This window comes from Fusarium verticillioides, chromosome 6 (genome assembly GCF_000149555.1).
Source record: "Fusarium verticillioides 7600 chromosome 6, whole genome shotgun sequence".
NCBI lineage: Eukaryota > Fungi > Ascomycota > Sordariomycetes > Hypocreales > Nectriaceae > Fusarium > Fusarium verticillioides.
The window spans coordinates 82660-109249 of record NC_031680.1 but is presented as its reverse complement, the minus strand read 5'-3'; the positions used below and the strand labels follow the sequence as shown (position 1 = coordinate 109249).

The 26590-nt window shown below is 47.1% G+C and overlaps 12 protein-coding genes across 12 annotated transcripts; 7 read left to right on the top strand and 5 right to left on the bottom strand.

Moving 5' to 3' along the window:
- Positions 1–154: 154 nt before the first annotated feature.
- Positions 155–1517, top strand: FVEG_13286 (hypothetical protein; the record flags this gene model as incomplete). Its single annotated transcript, XM_018902660.1, has 3 exons — positions 155–407; positions 463–951; positions 1105–1517. 3 exons carry the CDS (start codon positions 155–157, stop codon positions 1515–1517), a joined length of 1155 nt encoding a protein of 384 aa, XP_018761446.1.
- Positions 1518–2753: 1236 nt separating this feature from the next.
- On the bottom strand, positions 2754–3137 carry FVEG_17482 (hypothetical protein; the record flags this gene model as incomplete). Its single annotated transcript, XM_018906735.1, has 1 exon — positions 2754–3137. The coding sequence occupies one exon, from the start codon at positions 3135–3137 to the stop codon at positions 2754–2756; it is 384 nt and encodes a 127-aa protein (XP_018761447.1).
- Positions 3138–3466: 329 nt separating this feature from the next.
- FVEG_17483 (hypothetical protein) lies at positions 3467–4734 on the bottom strand (the record flags this gene model as incomplete). Its single annotated transcript, XM_018906736.1, has 2 exons — positions 3467–4310; positions 4373–4734. 2 exons carry the CDS (start codon positions 4732–4734, stop codon positions 3467–3469), a joined length of 1206 nt encoding a protein of 401 aa, XP_018761448.1.
- A 1134-nt stretch (positions 4735–5868) lies between these two features.
- On the top strand, positions 5869–7398 carry FVEG_13288 (hypothetical protein; the record flags this gene model as incomplete). The annotated part of the gene is made up of 4 exons (XM_018902661.1): positions 5869–6308; positions 6361–6746; positions 6802–7199; positions 7264–7398. 4 exons carry the CDS (start codon positions 5869–5871, stop codon positions 7396–7398), a joined length of 1359 nt encoding a protein of 452 aa, XP_018761449.1.
- A 1342-nt stretch (positions 7399–8740) lies between these two features.
- FVEG_13289 (hypothetical protein) lies at positions 8741–11097 on the top strand (the record flags this gene model as incomplete). Its single annotated transcript, XM_018902662.1, has 4 exons — positions 8741–9113; positions 9165–10666; positions 10716–10809; positions 10862–11097. The coding sequence occupies 4 exons, from the start codon at positions 8741–8743 to the stop codon at positions 11095–11097; spliced, it is 2205 nt and encodes a 734-aa protein (XP_018761450.1).
- A 1426-nt stretch (positions 11098–12523) lies between these two features.
- FVEG_13290 (hypothetical protein) lies at positions 12524–13842 on the top strand. Its single transcript, XM_018902663.1, has 2 exons — positions 12524–12931; positions 13033–13842. The coding sequence occupies exons 1-2, from the start codon at positions 12562–12564 to the stop codon at positions 13674–13676; spliced, it is 1014 nt and encodes a 337-aa protein (XP_018761451.1). The 5' UTR covers positions 12524–12561; the 3' UTR covers positions 13677–13842.
- Positions 13843–14404: 562 nt separating this feature from the next.
- FVEG_13291 (hypothetical protein) lies at positions 14405–16901 on the top strand (the record flags this gene model as incomplete). Its single annotated transcript, XM_018902664.1, has 3 exons — positions 14405–15517; positions 15564–16288; positions 16337–16901. 3 exons carry the CDS (start codon positions 14405–14407, stop codon positions 16899–16901), a joined length of 2403 nt encoding a protein of 800 aa, XP_018761452.1.
- A 47-nt stretch (positions 16902–16948) lies between these two features.
- Positions 16949–17977, bottom strand: FVEG_17484 (hypothetical protein; the record flags this gene model as incomplete). The annotated part of the gene is made up of 1 exon (XM_018906737.1): positions 16949–17977. One exon carries the CDS (start codon positions 17975–17977, stop codon positions 16949–16951), a length of 1029 nt encoding a protein of 342 aa, XP_018761453.1.
- An 854-nt stretch (positions 17978–18831) lies between these two features.
- FVEG_13292 (hypothetical protein) lies at positions 18832–21012 on the top strand (the record flags this gene model as incomplete). The annotated part of the gene is made up of 1 exon (XM_018902665.1): positions 18832–21012. One exon carries the CDS (start codon positions 18832–18834, stop codon positions 21010–21012), a length of 2181 nt encoding a protein of 726 aa, XP_018761454.1.
- Positions 21013–21079: 67 nt separating this feature from the next.
- On the bottom strand, positions 21080–22869 carry FVEG_13293 (hypothetical protein; the record flags this gene model as incomplete). The annotated part of the gene is made up of 5 exons (XM_018902666.1): positions 21080–21470; positions 21523–21809; positions 21862–22411; positions 22477–22751; positions 22807–22869. The coding sequence occupies 5 exons, from the start codon at positions 22867–22869 to the stop codon at positions 21080–21082; spliced, it is 1566 nt and encodes a 521-aa protein (XP_018761455.1).
- Positions 22870–24004: 1135 nt separating this feature from the next.
- Positions 24005–24674, top strand: FVEG_13294 (hypothetical protein; the record flags this gene model as incomplete). Its single annotated transcript, XM_018902667.1, has 4 exons — positions 24005–24128; positions 24152–24387; positions 24440–24514; positions 24567–24674. The coding sequence occupies 4 exons, from the start codon at positions 24005–24007 to the stop codon at positions 24672–24674; spliced, it is 543 nt and encodes a 180-aa protein (XP_018761456.1).
- Positions 24308–26335, bottom strand: FVEG_13295 (hypothetical protein). The gene is made up of 9 exons (XM_018902668.1): positions 26204–26335; positions 26117–26149; positions 25956–26046; positions 25870–25911; positions 25665–25819; positions 25581–25618; positions 25397–25534; positions 24924–25343; positions 24308–24873 (listed from the first exon to the last, which is right to left on the bottom strand). The coding sequence occupies exons 1-9, from the start codon at positions 26249–26251 to the stop codon at positions 24840–24842; spliced, it is 999 nt and encodes a 332-aa protein (XP_018761457.1). The 5' UTR covers positions 26252–26335; the 3' UTR covers positions 24308–24839.
- Positions 26336–26590: the final 255 nt, after the last annotated feature.

The window sequence follows — 26590 nt, the reverse complement described above, 5'->3', positions numbered from 1 at the left end:
TTCCTGTGTCGGTGCTATAGGACCTCTTCTCGGTCCAGCATTGGTGCCCATTGCTGAGGAGTTTGACGTACCTCTTCAGAGGTTCAGTCTGGGTTTCACTGGGTCTCTCCTCATTGCTTTGGCGTTTGGTAACCTCTTCTGTAACTCGTTGGCAATGATGATCGGCAAGCGGCCAGTGTACCTGATTACCACATTGGGCCTCCTCTGCTCAACGATCTGGACTGCAGTAGCCAAGGACTTTATCTCGCTTGCCCTCTCCCGTGCTATCCAGGGTTTTTGCATGTCGCCAATGGAGGCTCTGGTTCCGGCATCGATCTCTGATATCTGGTTTGTTCATCAAAGAGGGTTCCGGAACGCGGTTTTTAACTTGGGTGTTCTTGGTGGCATCAACCTTGCCTCGCCCATCGGTTAGTCCAAGTCCTCATCGTTGCCAGTCTACCGATACTGACATTTTACCACCAGCGGGCGCGATCATCGACAAATACGGCTATAAGACTTGCCTCTGGGCTATGGCTGGTGCATTTGGGCTTCAGCTTGTACTTACCTTCTTCTTCATGCCAGAGACAGCTTACAAGCGCTCCATCAGCTCAGACGTCCCAGTGGACTCTCATGTGGAGGGACGTTCTGCTGTGGATGACAAGAAGGAGTGTGTATCTCAAGTTGAAAACGGAGCGTCAGTTTGTGACAATGCACCTATCCCTGAAGCACACTCATTCATCTATACTCTTCGACCCTGGAGCGGTTATTATGACGCTTCTGGCTTCTGGTATAGCATGTTTGCACCTTTCAAAATGCTTGGTTCTCCCGTGGTTATTTGGGGATGCTTCCAGTTGACCATTTGCATGAGCTGGCTAGTGCTGCTTGCATCTACAGCCTCGCAAATCTTTACCGAGCCTCCATACAACTTCAATGTTGCCCAGGTGGGGTTGACTAACTTATCATCGTTTGTTGGTACTTTTATCGCAACCGCGCTGGCTGGTCTCATGGTAGATGGGCTGGCCACGTTTATGGCTAGGAGAAATGAGGGAATCTACGGCAAGTCATCCGCTGCTCACTGACCAGAAAAATAGATAGAACATTTTTGCTGACTCCTCCTTGTCGCAGAACCCGAATTCCGTCTTCCAATCCTCGTTCTTCTGACTACACTTGGCGGCAGTGGCTTTTTTGGCTACGGCCAGAGCCTTTCGAACGGCGAGCCTTGGCCTATCCCTGTCATCGTCTGCTTGGGCATGATCAACCTCGGAGTCCAATTCGGCATCGTTGGCCTTGTTTCCTATGTCGTCGACTCGCATCGTCGTGAGGCTGTTGAAGCATACGCAATGATGAGCTTTACCAAGAATGTTTTTGCCTTTGGCATGAGCTTCTATATGAACGACTGGATTGAGTACCAAGGTGTGAGGAATGCCTTCTTTGTGATTGGCGGTATAACTATAGCACTCACCATGGCTACCATCCCCATGTACATCTATGGCAAGAGAGCACGAAGCTTGGCATTTCGTCATGGCTTTCTTCAGTAGTACCATTCTACTCCGTACTTTATCAATCTATACTCAGAGTCTGTTAAACCTCTTATAATTTGCGACAAATATGGCATTGATGCATGTCTTGGGTACTGTACATTGGCGGTTTCTGATTAATCGCCTGATTTTCCAATCTGCCTTTGTCTACATCAACGCAAGCCATGGTCTATCCCCTGTGTTGGAGTATGAAAATAAAACTCTGTAATCCCCATAACTTTACCTCGCACGCCAGATTGATTTGTTATCAAGAAAGCTTCTAGGTAAAAGCTTAAAAGAATATCATGTTTTCATTCATTACAGCCTAAAGGTTAATCCCATAGGGTAGTAAGGACAAGGCTTTCACTGTCCGTGGCAATCAGAGCTGTTGAATAGATCTTAATCATGGGCACAAAGGCCAAGTGCCCACGCAATGACTCAGACCACCCAATATCAACTTCATTCATTCTCCTTTAATTTTCTCTCATCTCTGCTCCTCTTCCATCACAAGACTTCACACAAAGCACTCGCCAGTTTGACTACCACCACGACGTCCTCGCGACAATTCCGACGTGAGATCCAGTGTCACCTGAACGCACACTTTCACCTGATATCACTTTTGGCGTACTACTTCTTTACGAATCAATTCACCGAACTACAATAGAGGACAAAGACGACGAATCTCCCAAACGGCCGCCATCAGAACATCTCAAACGAGAGCGGTGCAAGTGCTGGCCATAGCACTACTATAAGCCCCAAGAACCATCCTAACCCGATCTCGGCAAAGTATCGATGCGCCTGGCCAACTCTCCGCCCCCTTCACCTCCAACGGTCACGAACCAGGTTCCCTGCCAGTGTCAACCCGTCGCCTTCTATCTTTTAAGAGATGTTGACGAAATTCTGAATCGCAACAACGTCAATTCCGAGACCAAAGTGGAGTTTGAGATGAGAGAACAACAGGGCTTCCCTGGTACAGCTCTTCCTACATTGCTTGTTATCTCGCCTTGTTCTGAAAGAGTTCGAGGTGTCTGGAAATCAGTTACTTAGGATATCGCCGAGTCCATCAGCCCCGGCACTGAAATACAGGTAGAGATGATTGCACCAGAGCTGTATGAACGCGTTTTCTATCACCCCTGGTGGAGGGGAAAAAAACTCAGTACCCTGATCCTAAGTGACAAAAAGGCTTAGGTAACTTAGCATAAGTCTAGGATGGCTGAGGATAACTTTATACTCAACTTAGGATACCTTTTGCCAAATTTATCTTGTCAACCTAAACTTAGGGTTTGGCTGGTGGATTGTGAACGCTGATTGCATACCGACATTCTGCTCGATAGAGACTCGTGCTCTCTTCCAGGCTGGGTTTACAAGGCCGATATTGAGTTCAATGGAGGCAGTAACACTCTCCCACTTGGTTTCATCCGAGCTGCAGTTGACAGAGATATAGATAGTGATCGTGTTTGGTGAATGGTTTGATAGGCCATAGCGGAACAGAGCGATTGTTGTCATATTGCCCTTGGTTGCTTCAAACTGCTCGAGGTTCTCGTATACGTGGGCGCGAATCTTGTCCAATGACTGGCATAACAGGGTCTGATCTTGGACAGGGCAATAGAAGATGCGTTCATGCATCTCAGGTGCAATCATTTCAGTGCTGGGGCTGATGCCTCATAGTCCACCCGAGGATCAGCGACAAGCTCTCGGAGCTTAGCGTCAACGAGAATGCTCTTATTCGAGAGACTATCTGTCAATTTGGAGTAACGCGATCGCAACTTCCAGCACTGCCCTGTACAAAAATGGATGGCTCCTCTCGGTTGCCGCCTTCGTGTTATTTGAGTAACTTTAAAAGATAGAGAAGATCTCAGTTGAACTAGATATAGAGTTCTCTATCAACTTTCATGCACCCCGTCTTGGTCTACTCATAGATCTCCACCACAATCTTCAACAACTAGATAAGTCCTCAGTGCTGATACGGCTCAATCCCATATAACTGCCATCGGGCCAACTCTGGTTGTCAGATCAAGCTTTCCGAAACTGTAGTTTCCGACAATGCCATCGAGAAAACCTGTCCGGAAGTCTCTCTTGAGGATAAAAAGGTCGTTCGTAACTTGGTTTGCAACCGCAAGGAATTCGTTGCGAGTATCAGGTGACAGTGAAAAGTGCCGAGGTATTTTACCATAGGTGCTGTTAAGACCTAAGAATTGCAGTGGCTTCTTGGAATATCCATCCAAAGAGTATACAGCGATAGTGTCCACCTTATCAACTGACTCCGTGTTCCGGTTTGATACATACAAGAAGCGTTTGTCATGCGAAACAGCAAGTTCGGAGGCTAAATCGAAGTTGTCGGGCTTTGTACGCTTGCTTGAATCATTGAGAGTAGATGCTCTCTGTATATGGGTTATACGCAAGGTTTCATTTAGGTCAAAGTGCCTGCCATGATGACCAGCGGAATCATTTTCAAGCGAGAAGACATTGACAGTATTATCAAGCTCGGAAACCAAAAACATCATTGTCTTCTCTTTGCTGACTTGGGAGAAGAGGATGTGGCGTGGGCCCGTTCCCGGTAACAGGGTAATGTTCTGAATCTGTTCGATATGTTTCGCATCGTGTACCTGGTATATATAAACACGATCAGCGCCTCGGTCAGGGACAGCCATAATATTTCCGCAAGGACTGAAGATGGCGGCATGTGGATTGGAAATTTCCTGAGAATCTCCAGCTCCAGGGCCAGGATGTGTGAGGTTGTAATGAAAGACGTTGGCAACGTGGCCAAAGTTGCCAGGAGAAGCCAGTGGGAATATGGAGACTGTAGAGCCGTCGCTGAAGCGTGATTGCGTTAGAAGTGTGAATCGTTACGGTAAATGTCTTGGCTCATTGCTCACATATTGGCTGAAGATAGCGTTTTTCCGTCTCTTGAAATGTCAAGGTAAACACCACCATCACCGTGAGATGCTACTGCGTCATGTAACTCAAGACCGCCATAATGTAGCTTTCTGAATGCGTAGATACCGCCACTCGTCGACGAGTTGTCAGGAAAATGTGTTCTCGAGACAGAGTACAGATACTCTCCCCTGCTGTGTAACCACCCAGGTTGATATCCTGCCTCGGTAGTACCGACTAGTCGAATGCTTCTGTTTCTAGATTTAGAGGGATCAAAGCTCAATGTGAGTATACCTCGTTCTTGATGCGCGACGCGAAGAATATGGATTTGTGATGTTGCACATGCCCCATAGGCAAGAAGCATGATAATAAAGACTGTAATTGAAAACATGTTGACTTTGTTGAGAATTAGAAACTTAATTTGACATCAGTTTGTTGGAAACCATAAGTGGGAAATGATGGCTTTTAAGTTCTTAGAACAACCTGCAGTGACTTGGTTATATCTTGGGTGTCGTTACAAAGTACATGACATACGTTAAATAGGATCGTGGCTTAGTAGGACATCGTAAGCTTACGACGCGGAGTAATAGGTATGATACCTGTTTTCAAGCCTCCTGGCTTAACAAATGTATCGATATGCTGCGTCAATAGTCCTACGGACTTAGATTAATACCGGCGGATACACTCAACGTTAGCATACAGTATAGCACGTAGCCCGTTTAAAAGCAGTGATTATACTTGGGATCCTACGGATACGGACTTGTAATGTGCCTTATCCGAACCGCTTTCAATCGAAACGTTTAGTGTGGTACGACAGAGTAAGTTTGATGTCAATACGTATCTCCGTAATGTAACGGACCTTGATATCTGAGATTTTCATGCTTCCATGGGCGAGTAATTGCATTTCGGTCCCTGTTTCTAAAACACTAAGGTAAAATATGTATAATTCTTTTTTTTTTTTTTTTTTTTAAAAAAAAAAACAGGTAAACCATTTACATATATTATGTAATATATATGCCTTATCTTGCAGGTACTTTTTTGTGACTCGTAAGCATCGTAGCACCATGAAGAATACCTAGCGTTGACTATCTTGAACAACGCACTTTTCAGCCTCTACAATTATCACACTTGCTTAGATATTTTGTCGGGCATGTATTGTCTGTAATGCTTAAAGGGAAAGACGTTGAAGATCATAAGAATATCTTGAGAATTATAAGTGCATTAATAGTAGTTAACAGGTTAGGAGACGTTAACTACCCTCGGGAAATGTGGGAAATTTTGTTTTTCCGTTGCAGATTGAAACCTCTTGCTTATCTTTATCTTATCTCTCCACCTGTATTCGTTCTAGCGTGGACCTGTAGGCGAATCTGCCTTGTCTGCCTTTCTGTAAGCCCAAATGTGCAGCCAGCGTTGGAGTACCAAAATAAAAGTCAGCACAATCCAAACCATTTTACCCCGCTGGTCATTTAATACTTCTCTTCAATTCCATCAGATTAGTATGGGTGACCCCTTCTCTATTGCCACCGGCGTCGCTGGTCTCGTTTCACTTGGAATTACCGTTTGCGGCGGTCTTCACACTTACTTCAGCGCCATCAAAAACAGAAAAGATGATCTCGCAATTGTCACACAAAACCTGGCTCTGTTCAAATTCCATATTTTCGCCGTTCAATCGAGTGCATCAAAGCTTGGTCATTATCATTCTCCAGCCATCGATGGCTTCCAATTGAGTTTGATCAATTGTGAGATGCAGCTTCAATGCCTCCAAACATTGTTGAACGAGTTAATGCCGACTGAAGACCCATCACCGGTCAAGGACGTTTGGAGGAGGCAGAAACTGATCGCGCGATATCCCTTTGATCGCAAGAAGCTGGTGCAACTGGAAGAGTATCTCTCACGAGCAAACGCCACGCTCAGTAGCTTTATTCAAACCCTCAACCTGTGAGTGATCCCTCGCATTATTCAAAATCTTATTTATAGCTAAGACGAATAGCGACATAAACATCCGCATGAGTGACGAATTGGAGGCTTTTAGAATATCACTTGAAGCACTAGACATCAATACTCAGACCACTTTGAAAGCCATTACCGCTAGAATGGATGCTATTGGCCCCAAAGTCGAACCTAGCACCCTCCAACTTCTTCCATCCAGGACAGAAGATGTTATAACCTCCAGCACCAACAGTATCGTCTTCCACCAGTCCGCCGTCGGGGTTGCAGAAGCAAAGACCTCTGACTCGGAAAGTGGGCGATCATTCAAAGACATCACCAGCGCCCACTTCACGCCTCATTATCTACAGAGCGCCGAGCTAGAAAGAAGGCTTTGCAAGAAGCTGGCAGACATGGATTGTATATGTGGCACCTCAAACTGCAAGACTAGTAATCATCCGGCAAGTCGCACATACCGATTTTGGGGAGGACTGACCGTGTCAAGACAAGGAGATGCAAGAGCAAATCATCGCCCAGGGTGCATTTTCTTTCAGAAGTCGAAGAGAAATCTCTCGAGAATTTCAGCAACATACTTCGGGCTTCTATCCTTTTTTTTCCCAATCTTTCATTGTTTCACTCACGCAAGAATACCCCGGTGGACCGTATGGCGTCTCTTTTGGATTGCAGCCTTGTAACATTGTTAAGAGTAGTCCAGTTTTTGTACTCTTTGACCCATATTCACGAAGATACAATACGATATTCGATCGTCGCGCAAACGGGAATGCTCTAGATCACCTGGTAGATAGTCTTATCAAAGAGCTGAAAGTTATCTACAGATCCAGAAAGGCATCGCCTTTTGATGTCGACCAAGACGGAAATAATGCCGCTCACATATGGTTGAAAGTAAGTTCGCTGCTGTTTTTTCCTGTCTCGGTTTCTCGATAACTTTAAGCTGACAACTTTGGAGGCTGGCCTCACGTTTTTAAAATGCGGAAAGGGACTAAAGTCAAAGGATTTAGTAATCGATGCTATTTGCAAAATACTAATTTACCTGACCGATGTCGGTGTTCCCATTGCGGCATCGAATTTCTACGATTTGTAAAATTTAAGTCCGTCCAGGCTCCGTCACTGATCTAACATGAATCAGCAATGTGTTAACATTATCAATGGATTACTGCAACCTCTGGATTCTTCCGAGCATCTATAAATTGGTTACGATCCACGATTTAAACTTTTACAACACTGAGTTAGCTCATACTGGACCTGAATATCTGAATATCCATGGATTTGACGATGGAGAGAATTTAACAAGAGAGTTAAATACCTTTTGTAAATATCCCGAGATGTGCGAAGGTAATGTTACTATTGCCTGTGTTTCAAGATATTTTAAGTACTGATGTTTCGTTGCAGATCTTGGATTCTCAGAGCTTTTTCTATCTGTCATTACGAAAGATCATCGACGACTTAAAGCTATTCTGACAGAAGAGGATCGCCTTCTAGATATTTCGCAAACGGATATATATCGGCGCAACATATTACATGCAAGCTGCAATTGGCCTGATGGGCTGAGACTTCTTTTACAACGGCAAGATGTCCGTCCCTTGATGAGAATGCCCCCCAGAGCCTTTAGGCCTCCCAGCCCTCTAGATTATGCTCTTTGCTACAGCAAGATTTACTGCAATGCTCCAGACCAGTGGACAGAGTGTGATGACTGCACTTGTTATGATCTCGTCGCCCGTTCATTAGACCGAGTATGTTAGTAATCCAAATATATGTTCTGATAGATAAAGATCTCTTATCGACATGTATGCACGGATTGGGATGTATTAGCCGGAAGCTTATCTTTTGACATGGAGATCTGCAGATTTATGTCCCAGTCCATGTGGTTTATCTGCGGGGTTTTCACTAAGCGACATGCATCAACTCGCCCGCCTTTCGGGTCGTCGGCGCGCCCTTCAGCATTGTCTTCTTAGTAATTCCTCACCGTTTAAAGATAAGCATATGTCGTAACCTCAATTGTCGTTCTTAGCTAGCTTAACCCTGATAAGCGGAAGTAACGTTAATGCCCGATCTCGGATGTACCATCGCGTCTGCACCTCATATCTTGCTGCAGCACGTTTCTGACCACTTACGACATGCCTCGCGTTTATACAACCAGGATTTAGACGGAGTTTTTGACTTGGCCGACGCCTTTGGGTATCTTATCATGGCTTCGGGGAACTAGCGGCGCTGACGGGGCAAAAGATGTTCAAAAGTTCGTTGCATATTAGTCAATGAGCCCTTTTCGGAGAGTTGTAGTCGCTGATGCTGCCGTTACCCTATCTTATCTCAGACAGGAAAGAGTAGGTGGATTGACTATCGTAGGTAATATATAGTTGACAATTTCATCCCCTCTTCCAGTCATCCTCATTACTGTCGATGAACCTTGGTTGTCACTTAATACCATGAAACAATCCTTTGCAAATGTTATCCTAGGGCTTGGGGGCGTCATAGCCTCTTCTCTACCCGTCCAACTACATACCAGAGGGGCCCCAACTTCTCACTTGACGAATATCTACGTCAAGTTTGATCAAGCGTCGGAAGGTCCTTTGTCATTCACTTATGGTCTTTGTAGCAGCAAGTCTCGGACTGAGTCCCACCATACGATAGCCGTCACCGAAAGTAAAGGCGTGTCCCGATTAGTCTGGATAATACCAGAGGATTCACACGACAATGGCTGCATTTCAGCGTGGACCTCAGACAATGTCCTTGTGGGACGCAGTGAGCCCCAAAGGCTTCATCGTGTCAGGCGTCGGAATATTCAGAAGCGGGGAACAGGTGAGTCATAGTCCTTCCCGTGTTGTTGGAGGCTAATAATAAGAGTGACAGATTCAATTCTCATGAATGCCGAGAATGGTATTGATACACTAGGACCATGGTTCGACGGCGTTGAGCATCTCTCCAAGACCGGCCTCTCTGCACTCGATGCCGACGCTGCCAAAGAGAAGCACGTTGCAATTGTTGGTGCGGGTATGTCGGGGTTGATGACGTACTTGGTTCTCTCACAAGCAGGCATGACCAACATCAGTATCATTGAAGCTGGCAATCGACTTGGTGGCCGCGTTCATACCGAGTATCTCACTGGCGGACCTTTTGACTATTCTTATCAAGAGATGGGACCCATGAGATTCCCTTCTACTTACAAGAGTCCTGAGACCAACGAGACAATTAATATCACGGACCATCAGCTGGTGTTTCAACTCGCAGAAGAGATGAACAAGCTTAACAACCACGACAAGAACCTCAGTGTTGACTTCATTCCTTGGCTCCAGAGTAGCCCAAATGGCCTTTCATACAAGAACGAGTTCAAGCTACCAAGCGGACTGCCACCAACACTAGCGGAAATTAAGAGTAATGCGTCACTCAGTCCTGCAAGTGTCAACGATCCCATGACCCAAGATCTCCAGACAAAGGTTGATACATTCATGCCTGGTTCGGAGTTCAGCACTCTCATGGCGAAGAACATGTTCAAAGCTCATAAGCAGTGGCTCGAAACTGGTCTAAATGGTCTTGGTGGTGATCAATGGTCTGAATACGCCTTCATGGTCAACTACTTGAAAGGAAGCCTCAACAGCACTGACATGAATGGTGGCTGGTCTGATTCTAGCTTCTGGGATTCGCTGTATGAAGGAATGTATTTCTCAGCCGCCAGCTACAAGACTATCGATGGTGGTCTCAACAGGCTTCCGTTGTCGTTCCATCCTCTTGTCGACAACATTACGACAATGGAGCGCAAAATTGAGCGTGTCAGGTACAACGAGACCGAAGAGAAGGTGACATTGCAGTGGCGCAAGAAGTACAACGATACAACATTCCAGAACTCAACTTTCGACTACGCTGTAATTGCAGTGCCCTTCTCCGTTGTCCGCAGGTGGCGCCTTCCCAAGCTCCCCGCAACAATCTCCAACGCCATCAAGGAGCTTAACTATGGATCTGCCTGCAAGGTCGCTCTCGAGTTCTCCGAGCGCTTCTGGGAACATTACGAGAACCCAATCTATGGTGGATGCAGTACCACTACGGATATTCCGGGCATTGGCAGTATCTGCTATCCATCCTACAACTTGAATGGTACGGGCCCTGCTACCATTCTGGCAAGCTATATCAGTGGTGATATGGGAGTCCAGCTGGCAAGCCTGTCGGAGGAAGATCATGTCCAGATGGTCCTCGAGGCCATGGTTGAGATTCATGGAGAGTTCACCAGAGACCTGTATACTGGAAAGTATAACAGAAGATGTTGGGCGCTTGACCCTCTTGAGTCTGGAAGTTGGGCTAGCCCGACTGCTGGACAGCATTCGCTCTACATACCAGAGTACTTCAAGACATACAACAAGGTAAGCAGTTCGTCAATTTTAGCGGCTCCTTTTCTGAAACTTTGACTAGATGATCTTTGTTGGCGAGCATACCTCGTACACTCACGCTTGGATCGCCTCGGCTTTAGACTCGGGTATCCGCGGCGCAGTTCAACTCTTGCTAGGTATGTAGTGGTACTGATGATACAATTGCATACTGTGGCTAATGAAATACAGAACTCGGGCTTGTTGACGAGGCAAAGCACGCAGTGGAGAAGTGGATGGCGAGATGGATTGAAGTGGTAAGACAGTTTGACCTTGTTGAACGTAACATGACTGACATTTCGGGATATAGTAAGCGACTGTATACGCTCTCACCGGAACTCAAGAAAATTCGTGGAACATTGGGAAGATACAGACTGCTGTGCGTTAAAATGTTTGTCAAGCGAAATAGGCCTTGGCGGATTGTGTAATTTGGTATTCTGTACGGAGTGAATAATATCCATCAGCTGCCAAGCATTGTTATACGCGTATCCCGATGCTTCCGCTTTACAATACGGTGTAGCCAATCAAAGCAGATCAAAGTTCTCGCCTTGGTTCTGAGCTAACTTAGCGGGGCGCTCCACTAATCCAGCAAACGTCAGGCCGACGTTTTCTACGTACCCTGAGACGCTTCGCTTACTGAAAAATTATTAACCTGAGAAATAATACAAAACAATAACCTGTAGACAAGATTGAGTTACAATAAGATTAGTGTAGTTAACTTATGTTTTGCGAAAATATAAGGGCTTTATTCTTGGTAATTCGAATAGTGAAACTGTCAGTACTTCTCAATGCAATTAGCAGCAGTTAGATCGACATAGCAAGAAAATAATAAATGTCAGTTAGACTGTTAATCTCAATAACAGATAACGGCTCTCGTTAGATTAGTATAATGAAATATATAATGACATTTCCCATTTTTTGTCTCTTGAGCATTGTCTTTTTCATCGAACCCTCTCTTTTAGGGTAGCTAGAGTGGATACTCTGCTTAGCTTCTATCTCACAAGCATCTTCTTACTTGAAATATCTTCATCTACAAGCCAATTTCATCTTGCTCATCAATAGTATTTTAACCAATTCACTCTCTGTTTTCACACCAATCGCCACAATGAGTTATATAGAGACAGCGTAGTAGATACACGTGCACAGTTGGGAACATTAAGCACTGTACTTTCACGTGGAAATATGGTGACTGTCCTTCCTAAGGATGGGGTTCACATAACCCATTTTCCGTCTCTCGCCAACACGTTTCGGACGTTACTTAGGACCTTGCTAGTTTTAAGGGCGTTTTCTGCACTTTTCATAAGCTGTCTAACGGTGCGAGTGATTGTCACACGGTTGGTATCCTCTTGGATTGCTGTTTTGCGCACCAACGGCACAGCACGTGAGGACATTTTGCTCGTGCTCATGCTCAAATTGGGGTTAGCCGTCCATCCGGAATGTCGTGTGGTGGCTAGCCAGATCATGGCGAACCGGATAAAACGGGCTTCAAGATAAAGAATGGTCTACCGCAAGTCTTGTCGTCTGCAGGAAAGGACAGGTTGGTTTCAATGTCTTTAGTATAGCTCGGTAAATAAGTGGAGCTGCAGATTGATAAGAACAACAACCAATACTTAGTCCCAAAGAACAAGATCAACCCGACACATGACCACGAGGAGTAACTGAACACAAAGTCCGACAAGGACCGGCTGGTAAATAAATGGAATACGTACGTTTAATAACAAAAGTCGTACGATGCTTACGTCTGGAGTAGGATCTACCCGGAACTACCGGGAGTCACGTGACACTAGTATCCCTCAATTTGATTACGTGTAAAATTTTCAAGCGCCCAGCCCCTGACTATATTCTCATTGTGCACAACCATTACTCGCATCGCCGCTCTCCTTCACCGCATAATGGCTGAGAAACCCGCCCAGCAGCAACCGCCATCGCCAGTGCGGTCCGGCATGAGACATAACGAGGATATCCGGTGCATCGTGTCTACCTTTCTTTTTTTCCTCGTCTTTGTGATTACTTGGCACTATTTCTCATCGCCGTTGGCGGGAGGCTGGGTTTCGCTTACACTATGGTTGTCGCTCTTCCAGCTGTCCTTCATGGGCGCTGTGACAACGCATAATGCGATTCACTTGCCCGTCTTCTGGAGTAGGAACTGGAACAACTTCTACCAGATTTGCTTATCTCTTCAGTACGGCGGCGCTGTCACCGTCTTCATCCCAGGTCACAATCTGTCGCATCACAAATACCCTCAGCAAGCAAGAGATGTCAGTAAGTAGCAGCTTACGTCCTTCCTTTTCAGACTCAATCGTCTGACAGGAAATTAAATACCTCAATTTCTCCACATATGACATTGCTGACCGCATAAACAGTGCGCACCACTAAAGTTCGATATAGCTGGAACCTCTTGAACGGCCTCCTGTTTTTCTGGCATGTTGTGTTGTCGGGAAACAAGGATGATAAGTTGTACTTTGAGGCCCAGGCCCGTCTGAATCGTCCTATTGTGAGGCAGCGCCGCCGCGAAGAGATTGCCGTCTGGGGTACTACTGCAGTGCTCATCTTGATCGATTGGCGTCGATGGATCTGGTTTGCCCTTTTGCCACAGTTCTATGCAAAGTACTGCATCCTCTCATTGAACTTCCTTCAGCACGACGGCTGCGACATGAGCTCCAAGTACAATTTTGCGCGCAACTTTACTGGCAAAACGATCAACTACTTGTGCTTCAACAATGGCTATCATACCGTGCACCATCTATACCCTGGTCTGCATTGGTCTGTTCTGCCGGACAAGCATCAAGAACTTATCGGGCCGCATATCGCCGAGAGCCTTGAGAGCTCCGACATGTTAGTTTACATTTGGAAGAGCTTTATTTATCCTGGCCTTCGTGTTGACTATACAGGCCGTCCGCTTGTGATTACAAAGGAGGAAAACGAGATGCGTGACGAACCTTGGTTTTACGATGGGTCAGAGACTTTCTCCAACACGAAGGAATACCTTTCCCAGGGTATGAAATGATTGCATGATATCTCAGCGAGACTTGTAATATAATGCTTGGAGCCTGCGCATACTATAGATATAGATACCAAAAGCGATGTTGCCTGTGAGATATTACCATTGGTATCTCGGGGAATGATTAATGTTAGAACAAATAGAATTAACCAGTAAAAGGACGTTATTGAACACATAGTCTACTAACTTGGCGAGGTTCATTGGTGTCTCCTGGCTTGGTTTGGCTAGTTGGAAATAGTACTGGTGCTAGACAATCGCCACGTGATGATACCCCGCGAACTCGTTACTCCAGGTATTTGCTAGGCTGGGGAAATAAACGTCAACAGTTTCAATTATCCTTTTTTACGTTGTATATATCCATTTTGCCAGTCGTTTGTTAATGTATCCATGATGGCGGAGACAAACTCTACTGTATGTCCCTAATCGAATGTCCTTCTGCCTTATGCCTCTACTAATGCCGTTAGCGCGCCCTTCAATGCCCAGAATGCACTTTGAAGTTTTCGCGTCCAAGCCATCTCCATCGACATCAGCTCACGCATTCTGCATCCAATTACAGACAGCATATCCCTTGCCCATATTGTTCAAAGACATTCAGCAGACGCGACGTTCTGCTGCGTCACCTGCGTCACGGGCATCAGGTCCAGGAGCAAACTAGGCGATCAAGTCAGAAGTCGTGTTTTCGATGCGTTGAACGGAAGGCGAAATGTAATCGCGAAAGGCCCTGCAATGGCTGCATGCGATCGGGTAGGGAGTGTGAATATCCTGAGACAAATGATTTGGATGGCTGGGAGCCGAATGGGAGCGCTTCTCCTACGGGACAGTCATTTCTAACCTCCAATGCGCAGCAAACACAAGAACAACATGATGAGTCGATGACTTCTCAAGCGGATGATGAGACTTCGCCCCTTCAACATGGGATGAGGTCCGAAAGCCTCTCGTTAGGGGACTCAACAGGGACTATTCCATTGCCAACGACATCTACGGTCCATCAAGTACCTGGTGCTCAAATCACGGATGAAGCTTGCCAGGTTGGCCCGTTTTACATTCTGGATGATGAGGCAACTGCCTCACCAACTACAGACATTCCACAGCCCTTCAATGTCTTTCCAGTGGATCCAGCCCATACAGTCTTTGAGGATACCTTTGCTCTTTCTCCATCGTCCATGCTTCCAGGACAGACTAGCTTTCGGACTGGTGGGTTTGACTGGTTGAACTTTGACATTGGCAACAGCCCTCAGGGCTTCCAGCTTGATACCTTTTATAACAGCTACATACCAGAGTTCTGGTCTTCCAGTACAGCCCAGCAAGTCCCCGAGTCGGGAGGGCCTAATAGCGGTGATATTGGCAATGGAGTGCAACACAAGATGGGCACTGGCGAGTCGAGCCGGGATTCACAAGACGAAGGGCAACCCGACATGGAACAAAACACGCTTGCGTGGCCTTTTGATCAGGCTCATAAGCAATCTCCGCGTCGATATCAGCTCCCTCCACTCCGCGATATTCTCAACGGTTATTGTCCGACAGACAGACCAAGGCCTGTTCAGACAACACTTGTGAAGGGCTTCATACAAATTCTGTCTGAAAATCCCCTTCCTCAACTTGAAACCTTACGAGAACCTCATTCTATCCAGGCCTTTTGTAGTCTACAACGTCTTGTTGACTCTTATTTTTCTCGGTTCCACGATATCCAGGCGATTATCCACAAACCTACTTGGACCATGTCGGCTTGCCCGCCTATTCTTCTTACGGCCATGGCCTCTGTTGGGGCATTGCTCTCTGATAGCCAGTCGGATTACGAGCTTTCAGTAGCACTGAGTGAGATCTGCTCTACAATGATTAACTGGATGGTTCGTTCTCACTCCTCCTTATTGTATGCAATACTGATTATCCAAGGGTGCCTCAGATGCTACCAACTACAGTGATGTCTCATACCTCAATGCGCTCTGTCTTTACCAGATCTATTCACTCGGGTCAGGTAAAAGACAGTTGTATCAGAATGCAGACAGGTCTCGTGGGGTGCTGATCGGTGGTTTACGAGGGATCGGTCTGTTGAACCCTCGTTCTTCGATCACTCTGAGTCAGGATCACGAGACTATTCGAGGTTCCGAGGACGATCTTGTTCTCGCCAATGATTGGAAGAACTGGATCAAGATGGAGTCGGGACGGAGGGCAGCCTGGGCAGCATTTGAGTATGACTGTAGCCTTTGTACTCTCACGAGTCGTCGAGGAATTGTTGACTTGAGCGAACTGCCATCAGAATTGCCATGCCCTGAATCCATGTGGAATGCCACTTCAGCACGAGCTTGGTTTGCTCTGATGTCTCGTCTTGGCCAGGACGACTCAAGACCAAACCTGTCAAAGGTACTGAAGCAGGCACTAGCGGGGCGTGAACTGCCATCGTCTTTGGGATCCTGGGCTAAGAGGCTCTGTGCGCAGGTGATCGGGCGGTTGCTCTGGGATCTCTGGCAAATTGAGGTCGTCGCAATGCCAGAGTATCTCGGTCTTGGATCAATTGTGGCTGCGCACCAAGACACGAAGAGGTCGCTGCTCAAGGGCTTGAATAACTTGGTTGAGTCTCTGTCTTTGCCATCATCGACGAGCGATCTCACCAGCTACAAGTAAGTAATGGGTTCTCTTTTCAATACCATACACTGACAGAAATACAGTATAGCCAGTCTTCTTTGCCACTATTCGCACTTGTGCGCGGCGAATGGCGTCCTCGATCTCATCCTATCCATCGTACGGGGACTCATCTCAACGGAACCACGAGTACATGAGGGAATCAAGGTAGCCCGCAAACGCCTCAAGTTGACATTTTACAGAGATCCAAAGACAGCAAGGAGACTATGCTGGCACGCAGCCCAAATCGTCGCAATCGCTAATGAGTACTTGGTGTCTGCCCCTTGCGAGATTATGCGAGTCTTTATGGGTTACATCTTCATCATCGCGTACTCTGCCTATGGGGATCATTCTAGACCGTCGCCAATGGAGGTTACTCAAAGTGTCAGGCTGGATCTGCATGATCAGAATATTTCTCACAGAAGAGTCGTTGTCAAATGGATTGAGGTTGGAGGACCTGCTAGCTCTGGATCTGTTCCGGATATTGGTACCGACGGTTGCGTCCCTGCCATCAGCACCGATGCACAAGAGATATTGAAGAAGCTGCAATGCTGGGGATTGGCTCACAAGTTTACCAAGGTATTTCAGGTACTGGAAACGAAAGGGCTGTAATATAAATCATGGAGTTATCCTACCACTGTATTTATGAGGTTGAGGCCTTAAAATATAGCTATACAATTTGGAGGAGTACTGACGCCTCCTGGCATGTTTAAAGGTGCCGATGTTATAAAAAATTCCCATCTCTGCTCCTCTTGACAAATGCTACTGAGGCCCTCAAGATCAAACAGCTCGCCAACCGGCATACCCCATCCTGCAATAAGATATTCATGCATAAATAAACCCTTGACTGATGCATTCTCTCCTCGCCTATAAGACGGCTGCGGAGGGTATACTTCAAAGGAAATGGCATCACTTGCCACAGCTGCAAAGCCTTGGTTCCATATCCATTTCAACATCTCTTCAGTGCCTTCGACTCCGGCATGTTGCGGGTTTGAGCTTTGCGCATAAGCCAGCTTGTCAGCTGCTGTCATCTGCTGATCCCACTCCTTAACAACTCCGATTCTGATGAATAAGATATCTCCACGGAGGAACTTGACGCCTTGTTCTTTTGCGACGTCAAGGAGCACATGAAGCGGGATAGAATGATCTGAGAATGTCGTGTAGGATATTGAATGACGTCGAGCGTATTCAACATAGTCCAAGAGAACACCACGACCGCAAATGCCCTCTTTGGCCCAATGCTGGATGCCTAGGCGAGTGTTGTTTCTGTCTTGTATCTCACCCGACGTCATTCCTCCATAGAAGAGGCGACGATTTGGGTCTGAGGGAGTTGGAGCAGGGGCAGAAAAATGGCGGAGTCCATCCCACTGAGACGACTGTTGAGGGTTGAAGATATATACATCATCATATGCGGCGCCATTTAAAAGCGAGACAATGTGATGCTGGGCTGGGGCTCGATTGAAGTTGGCAATGTCCAGCTTGGTCAGCTCCCAATTTAACGAGGTACGGCGGCCTGTCTTGATGTATGATGCCGCTTTGGCTACCACTTCTGGTGTGAGTAGTACGAGACGACCTAGACCTTCTTCCCTAGACCCTGGCTTGCCCGCCCAGGCTCTTTTTGGGTCCGGCAGACTATCATAGTCTTGATAATGCAATGAGGCTTTGCTAGTCGTAATCATGGAGCCCATGTTGGGAGATTTGGGGGAGCATATATATGACGAAGCAGAGAAATCGATTTCAGGCTCAACGGAATTGGACATTGATTACTTTTACAGTGCATACATTCTCTTCAAGAGACTCGGGTGGAATCTCACTAAGACAGAAGAGCGTAGCTTGGGAAGCATGATGCGGAGAAGGACTCAACCCCGTGGGGTCAGGTGCCATTTGCCGATTTTAGTCTGGCCACCTGAACCGGAGCGTGCCACTGCGGGGTTGACAAGGTGCTACGCCCTCGCATCAACCATGAAACAGCGGTTCAGTGCCGAGATTACTCATTTTATCTCAGGGAACTGGTCATTGGGTCGTGTAAGCTAAAGGGGAGCTGTCAATCTTGGCCACCTCTTTTGTACTGGTTACTCACTGTAGTAAATGTCTTGTCCAAGAATAAAAAGCGCATGTTGACATATCAGCAATCATGCCAGTAACACGTGGACAAATAGAAATTAGAGGGATTTAGCCAATCAGACCCATCACCACGAGTGGATTACTGGATGCTTTGCAATGAAGGGGTATCATGCAATCGCCTACTTACTACTTTATCTGTCATAAGCTTTCATGTAATATTAACATGACGTTCTGCTCCTGACTGGCTTGTGTGTTATCGGCATACATATTGAGGGGTGCCTGCATATGCAGTCCCTGAAAATGAGGCGAGTTGCAGGTAAACTATTGCGGGGATCTGTCATGATCATATCATAATACCTAGGTCAGACACAGAAAGACACTCTTTTTCCAGCTTTGTTTCTTTTTGTTTTTTTCTTCAATCCGCACTTCAGATCCAATCCTCTTCCACTTATCGTTAGTCTAGACACAAATATTGAAAATGGCTGAGGAGAACCACCTGCGTCATATCTTGCAGACCAGCTCAGTTCATCTACCTGAGTTCAACCCGTACCAACTTAACCCTGCTCTGGACCACACTCCCGAGTTCCAGCGACATACTTGCAAAGACTGTAAAACACTGATTTTGGAGCTCCTTGAACACCCAGCAAGCGGCTCTCCAGGTGAATACACGATTTTTGAAAATCACCGTGATGGGCTTCTGTCTACGCTAGGACATGGTTCGGCCAGTTGCCGTATATGCGCTATTATTTTCAATCAGATCATATGCGATCGCGCTGCCGTCCAGCACGAATTCACTCATTATCAGCTTGCTTTGTCGCTCAAGAAAAACAGCTTCTGTGTCAGGCTTACAAATGATCCCGGAGCGGCTGGCACAGACGGGGAAGACACTGACGAGGAAAACATCTATGGCGAATTTGCCCTTTATAGCAGCGAATTACCGAAAGAGTTTTCTTGGTTAGATTATGGAATTGTCTATACACCCATGTGGAACGAACTGTATGTTAGTCGTCAGCCGTATCTTGCGTCGCGAGATTATCCCTGGCAGGAAAAAGCAATCGACAAAATCAAGGCCTGGATAAGTGACTGTGAAACGGAACATGAACACTGTCCCCAACGGCACTCCACCGCGCTGCCTAAACGGGCCCTCAAGATTAAAAACGATGACGTTTTTCTCTATATTTCCCAGAAAGAAGATGTGCAAACTGAAGATAAACGCTATGTCGCTCTGAGCTACCGATGGGGGAACGATCTTCCCTTGAGACTGACCAGGGACACGATGGACGACTTCATTAGAGGACGCCCCATCTCAGAGCTGCCTGAGACTCTCCGGGATGCAGTACGCATCGCTCGCAATCTGGGCTTTGAATTTATCTGGATTGACGCCCTCTGCATCATTCAGGATGACGAAACTGATTGGGTGGAACAGTCAGCCCTAATGGCGGATATTTACCGATGTAGTAGCCTCAACTTGTGCGCGGCGGATTCAGCAGGTTGTGGCTCAGGAATGGTAGAAATGGCGGCGCCACACTTGATGGAAATTGCTGCTTCAGCGACCCAATCTCCAGACACGGGCTTCAGAGAATCAGTGGTTCTTGTAGGAGGTCCCACCTCCAACGCCGTTGTCGACGTCAGTGGATGTGGGCTTCGGTCCAGGGGATGGGTCTTCCAGGAGGGCCTCTGCTCCCCTCGTGGCCTCTATGTTAGCCGTCGGCACGGCTTGTGGTGGGATTGCGGAACGCTGATTGAAGCGATTGACACGAGTGAATCGATACGGACCGGTGAGACCGATCATGCATTCGACCCACGCACCGAAAGGCGGTCTTTTTGGTCTCTTACGGAGTATGACTCTGAGGAGATCCGAGACTTCTCCTTCACCTGGTATGACTGGATAGTGGAATTTACATCGACAGACCTCACGCGAGAAACAGATCGGCTCCCCGCGGTAGCTGGCCTGGCCTCTTATGTCGCCTCGCGGTCAAGAATGAAGTACAAAGCCGGATTGTGGCAGGAGGATATTCCATGCGGATTGATGTGGCGTGGAAGCGGTCCGGGCCATGCCAAGCGACTACCAGGAGGTGCTCCTACCTGGAGCTGGGCTTCGATCACGGGGCCAATCTACTACGATAACTTCTTTACCATGGGTGTCGACAACCGCGGGGAGATTCGCCGTTGTGCCGAGTTGGACCTTGAGATCACGGACACGATCGTCGAGGAAGAGCAGGCAGACTCATTTGGGAATGTCCGACGTGGAGAGATTAAGGCCTCTGGAGTTTTGAAGCACGCAGCGACGATGCTGCTGAGAGAACGATGGGAGGCAATATGGGGATTCGATATACAGCCTGCAGAACCAGAAACAGATGTCCTCGAACGCTGCCAAGTACTCCGGCTCGCGAGAGCCTACCGAAATAAGCAGGGTGTCCGCCCAGTTGTCTATTTTCTGATCATCAGGGGTACAGGTCGGCGCGAAAATGAATACCAGCGAGTCGGCCAAGGACGTATCATACTAGCATACGACCAGCCCTCGGATTTTCGCTTTGAATCTATTAGGGGGAGGGAGCAGCTCAAGCGAAAGCAAGAGCGAAGGCAAAGGCAAAAGCTAAGCCTTCCAGAGGAGAATATGTGGGGGGAGACTGAGAAAGTTGCAATGACTCTTGTTTAAGAGGGAAGAGGACTGGTAGATTTAAGTGAATTATTGGCAAAAGGCCTGGGTTCCTTACATCCTAGCACTACATCATAGCCTTGCTATTATCTGCTGATTCCTCCATATGGGTGATATCCAACTTTCCAATATATTCGTCAAGCTCCTTGCGCTGCTCGGCCGGAACATCGTTGACATGAACGGCAACGTCATCGCCGAAACGGGCAGAAATCTCCTCAAGTGACAATTTGGCAGTCTCGGGGAAGTACAGGTACACGATGGGTATGAAGAAGATGCACCAAATAATGATGACCAGGTAATACTTCCAGCCGATGTTCACGAACCCAATGGGCGCTGTTTGAAGCAGAATGATGGTACTCGTGAACTGGCCGAACAGAGAGAAGCCCATGCCGATAGGGCGAATTTCGGTTGGGAAAATCTCTGCAACGTAGATGTACATCGTCGTATCACAAAAGGTTCTTGGAAAATTGTCAGCTGACGAAAATTCCTAGTTCAGGCGGGGAGACTTACCCTTGGAATGCCAGGTACAGAAAGACAAAGAAGACGCCTGCTGCATTACCTGCCTTATTGGCAGTTCCAGAAAACTCGGAGATACAGGCAGCAAGGCCACTCGTGGTAATCAAACAACCAAATAAGCCGGTCATAAACATCCAACGGCGTGAATTAATTTTGTCGTGAAGCCAGGCGCCGAGCGGGTTGTAGATGACACCAGCGGTCGTAAGCCATAAGGCCGAGAGGAGCAGAGGCATAGATCCAGTTTGACCGAGATTGGTGTAAAGAATGACTGAATAGTTGTTCTGATAGTGTTAGAGCTTTGAAGCAAGTGGAGAGTAGCAAGCATCAACTTACGATGATCAATGGTCCAGCGAACTCAGCGCCCCATTGTGTCAGGAAGCCTATTGCCAACCGCTTTCGGTAGCTCTTCTTCTTAAGTACTGCCATGAAAGGTCCGCAGCCTAGTGCCTTGAGTTTAGCCGAGTCCAGAGCCAATTGTTCCTTGATCTGGTAGATCTCTTCGCGAGCGACTAGGTCATTTGGATCGTCCGGTGACTTTCGCAAATTACAAACAACCGTCCATGCTTCTTCGATCCGGCCCTTCTGCAACAGCCATCGCGTAGACTCCGGGATCCAGAAAGACGTTGCCAGAAGGACGGTGGGAGCTAGACATTGCATGCACAGTGGAAATCTCCAAGCAAAGTCGGGCATGCTTGCCGTTGCAAAATAGCAGGCATAGCCGAGCCAGCCCGAGAGCATGTAGCCAAATACGAGGAATATGGCGTGGTGTCCGACTAGCCATCCGCGTTTATCGTGTGGTGCGAGCTCTCCCATGTACATTGGGCAGACTGTGACGAGGATTCCGATACCGATGCCAGCCAAGATTCGGCCTGCTTGGAACATGCTGCAATACCAGGTCAGTTTTCTACATAGCTGAAAGAGATCTGTGAGAAGATAGACAAGACTCACCTCAAATTTGCTGCACCGCCCTGAAGCGCTCCTCCAAGCAACGCAAAGGCTCCACCAATCTGAATAGAACGCTTCCTGCCCAGCGCAGTAGCAGCCCACATAACAAAAAGCGTGCCAATGGCGCCGCCCGCACTATAGATTCCATTCGCGGTCGAGATAGCTTCAGTCGTCTTGGTACTGTAACCAGGCTCACCTGCCTGAGGCAAGTCGAAGAAGTTGTACCATCCTGGCTGTCCGATTGTGCTGCCGATGACGGAGGAACAGTAGCCGTATGTCTGGATAAAATGAGCATGATGCAGCTATATGTGAAGAGCTGTCATGGTAACTTACCAGGGAGCCAAAGGCGACCGCGACAGTGACCAGCCTGTTGTAAGCAGTTGTATGCTTACCCATTGCTAGCGGTCTGACACCAGAATGCTTGAGGTATTGATGATGTTGCTGTGTAGATATGGGTTTTTCGTGCTGTGACAGTCGAGCGAGGCAATTTTCAACTTACCCCTTGACGATGGCTTCTTATAAACGAATGACTCTCTAGCAATTATCGGTCTGGGCTATTGTGTGAAGAACATCATTCGTTTACCCCGTTACCCCGGATTTCAGGAGCTCGCCGGTCCACTTTCTCCACAAGCAAAGCGAAGCAGTAGCGGGGCAACTCCGATGTGGCTGGCAAGTCTTCGGAGCGTGCCACTTTCTGGGGAACTTGGCTTGACCTTCGGTAATGCTTGTGCCAAAGCATACCAAAGTGGCGCTACGATTAAGAAAATGGCATGTTATATCACCTTGCTGGGATATTTGCTTGGTGAGCCGCTTTGTGAAGGCCCCTTGTGACCTGCAACGAAGTCGCTGCTTGGGGGACTCTATGCCACGCGGGTCGTCAAGTCTTAGCTACGACTTCTATCTCGCTGACAAATATAATCATTTACTTGCAGTTGAGTATTGTAGCTGAGAGCTTAGGTCAGTCAAGAGAACTTAGAAGCGACCATACACATTGATGTTGAGTGATTCTCTTTTTGTCTCAATCGCGATTCTGTACACCGTTGAGCATTGGTTTTGAATGACCAACACAAGATGTTCCGCACTTGGTAGCCTTCTCGTTTTGTGACGGAGTTCTGCAGTATGGACAAGAGGAGAGTTCTTGAAGATTACTGGATACAACCTATATGTTTACTTATTAGATAAATAAAAAGACGTAGTTCTAGTAGGTATCTTTAATACTTTTAATATGCTGTTGTTTTATCTGCCCCAGGGTAGGAGATAAGACAAGAGCTCTGATAAGATAAAGTTTTGATCGATAAGCGATAAGCGATAGGCCTGCTCACCGCTAATGGAACAATCCGGCGAAACACGGTGGGGTCCCGATCATGTGTTTTGTCGTGATCCAGCTCGACTAAGCGACACTGCTCCTGTTTTGAGTTTAGTGCAGCTACAGATAAGCTCTCTGCGTAACTGTCAGGCACGGAGCTACGGGCCCGGAGCCGTATCCCGTATCATTTGTGCTACGCTGCGTATATGCCGAGAATGCTCCGTCATGGCTTGGTATCTATATAAACAAAGCAGAGAAGTTGCCATTGAACGATTCCTGTCTCTCTTTGTTGTTGCAATTATACTAAATCTCTCAAAAGTACGCTACCCTGAATTTGAAAGGCAGAAGGGTATTTCACTAACATATCTATAGTGTCAAACAAGATCGTTCCTCTTACCATTATTAAGGGTGCCGGCCACGAGCACATCCCCATCCCCGATGGCGAGTGCGCTATTATTGCCGACTTCCACTCTATCAAGAGTCAGCGTAATGACTCTGACCATTACCTGACCACTGGTTTCTACAAGGTCGTTCCTGGCCCTACACGATATGGATCCTACGATTACGAGGAGACCAAATATGTCCTCAGTGGTCAAATTGACGTGACTGTAAAGATCCCTCCCCGCGGCTTGGAAAGTACATGATACTAACAACGGATAGGATGAGGCTACCGGTATCACTCACCATCTTGTTGCTGGAGATTGGGCCTTCTTCCACGTTGGCTCCAAGGCTCAGGTCAGTCCCCCTCCCCCCATAGCTTTGCGAACTATAGCTGATCTGTATTTAGTTCTCCACCAGGTCGCATGGCGTTGCTTTCTACGCTGTCACTCGACCTGCCAATGACACTCCTCACATCAACCTCAAGGGCCGTGAGGAGAGCACTTCCAAGTTGTAAAAGTTTAGCGATTCCATGATCCATCAACAGAAATTAATGAATGATTATTTCCGTAACTGAAAAAAATATAGAAATCTGAGTCCAGTCCGTGACGAGCTTGTATTTTCCAGTGCTCAACTCTCAATTGTTTTGATTGATCCTTTCTTGTGAGAGCATAATATGAGATTATTTCGCGGGCTTGCGGCCATATACCGAGATGCTGACACGAGTTAGCTCACATAGCATGATGGCGATAAGGTCCGAACTCACATTGGCCAGTATGCATGAATCCGAGGGTCATTGACTTCTTTTCTGGCTTGAGCGATGAAAACAGTGACCTCTTCTCTCGACCATCCCAAAGCCCGCGTCAGTGGAGCTATCGCCACAGCCTCAAGGAAGAAATTCGCATTCTCATTGTTCCACACGCCTAATTCTTTATGCTTCTTGTCTTTGGGCCATCGGTTGCTTGGCCACTTGAACTTTGCTTCCGTTACATCCTCAAAACCAACCTTGGTGAGAACGTCCTTTATGTTGCTCGGGTCGAAGTATGGTCTTCCCAGTTTGACAGATGCATCGTAGATAAGCTGGGCCCACTGCCATAGATTGTGCTGCGGCGTCAAGGTGCCATCGTCGGATTTGGTAAAGACATCAATCTCCTGTAGCTCTGCATAGCCACCTGGTTCCAGGTTCCTAGTGTGAGTCAGCTTTGTAGGGTGAAGGGGTGAATATGTAAAGGGCCGCACTCAAAGATCTTGGTAGCGTAGCTTTCCCAGTCCGCGACACTAGAGTTCATCATGCGACTGTGGATGTAGTCAAACTTTGAAGAGTATTGCCACTCCTCTTCAATATCATCAATGATGAATCGGACATTTGGAGGGACACTGATACTGTTAGCTAATTGAGGAGAAGAGGAGTAAGAATCCATACAAGCTGGGCTGAATGGGAGACAGGTCGACTCCAATTACCTGGGAGAGTTAATTGGCGCTAGCAAGGAATAGTTGAGGAACGAACCTCCGCGCTTGGATGGTCATCTGCATAGTCCATGACCCAGATTCCAGTGCCAGTGCCTACATCCAGAACATGCTGGACTTTGGCTTCAGGCTTACACGGAGGGGCAAAGCCAAGTCTATCATCAAAGGTTCGAAGGAACAGAGCATGTTGCAAATCTATGTGCTTTAGCAAGGATATCATCAGGTTAAGTAAGTGGCTTACATACCGAGTCTCTCGTTCTCTTCCTCATCATTTGGAACATTGTATTCTATGTGATCAGCCACCGTCAACTCTGCTAATCACTGAACTCACTGCCATCTTTGTATCCGTGATAGGTTCTCCCATTTTCCTGGCGGTACTGAAGAATGGAACTGCTTATACTTTGCGTTGATGACTCCACTTCCTGAGGTAGAGAAGGCACTATGTCAGTTTGTCCCCCGTTTCAGAGCATTCTGTTTAGGGATTGCACGTACCTCGTCATGTCCAGAGTCGTGATCTTCAAGGACCTTGAAATTATGTTCTGTCAGAGAATTTAATCAATTATGATATCAGCTGCTTACATTCTCACTCTCATCAGCAACGAGCGGCTGATTATCCGCAGCTGACATGTTGAACTTGTGAAGTCGATTTAAGAACACGCTAAACGTGGAATGAAATTATGAGGGGGGAAAAGAGAAGAGGAGAAAATCCGGGATCCGAAATGGACATGAGTTTTGAGTTCAAGAAAAGGCAGGGTTGCTGATCTGATTCGTAACCATATTGACACGTCAAATTCGGCAGCCAACGTGAGTGGAGTATCAGAGCGTCAAGAGTCTTCATGATTCGCTCTTGAACTGAGCTCGTTGACATGTTGGGGCAGGGTTACATTTTACAAGACTGGACCAATGAAAGAGCAAGATGTTGCATGATATGACAATTGTTTTCCAGCTAGTTGCAGTGAGAGTACT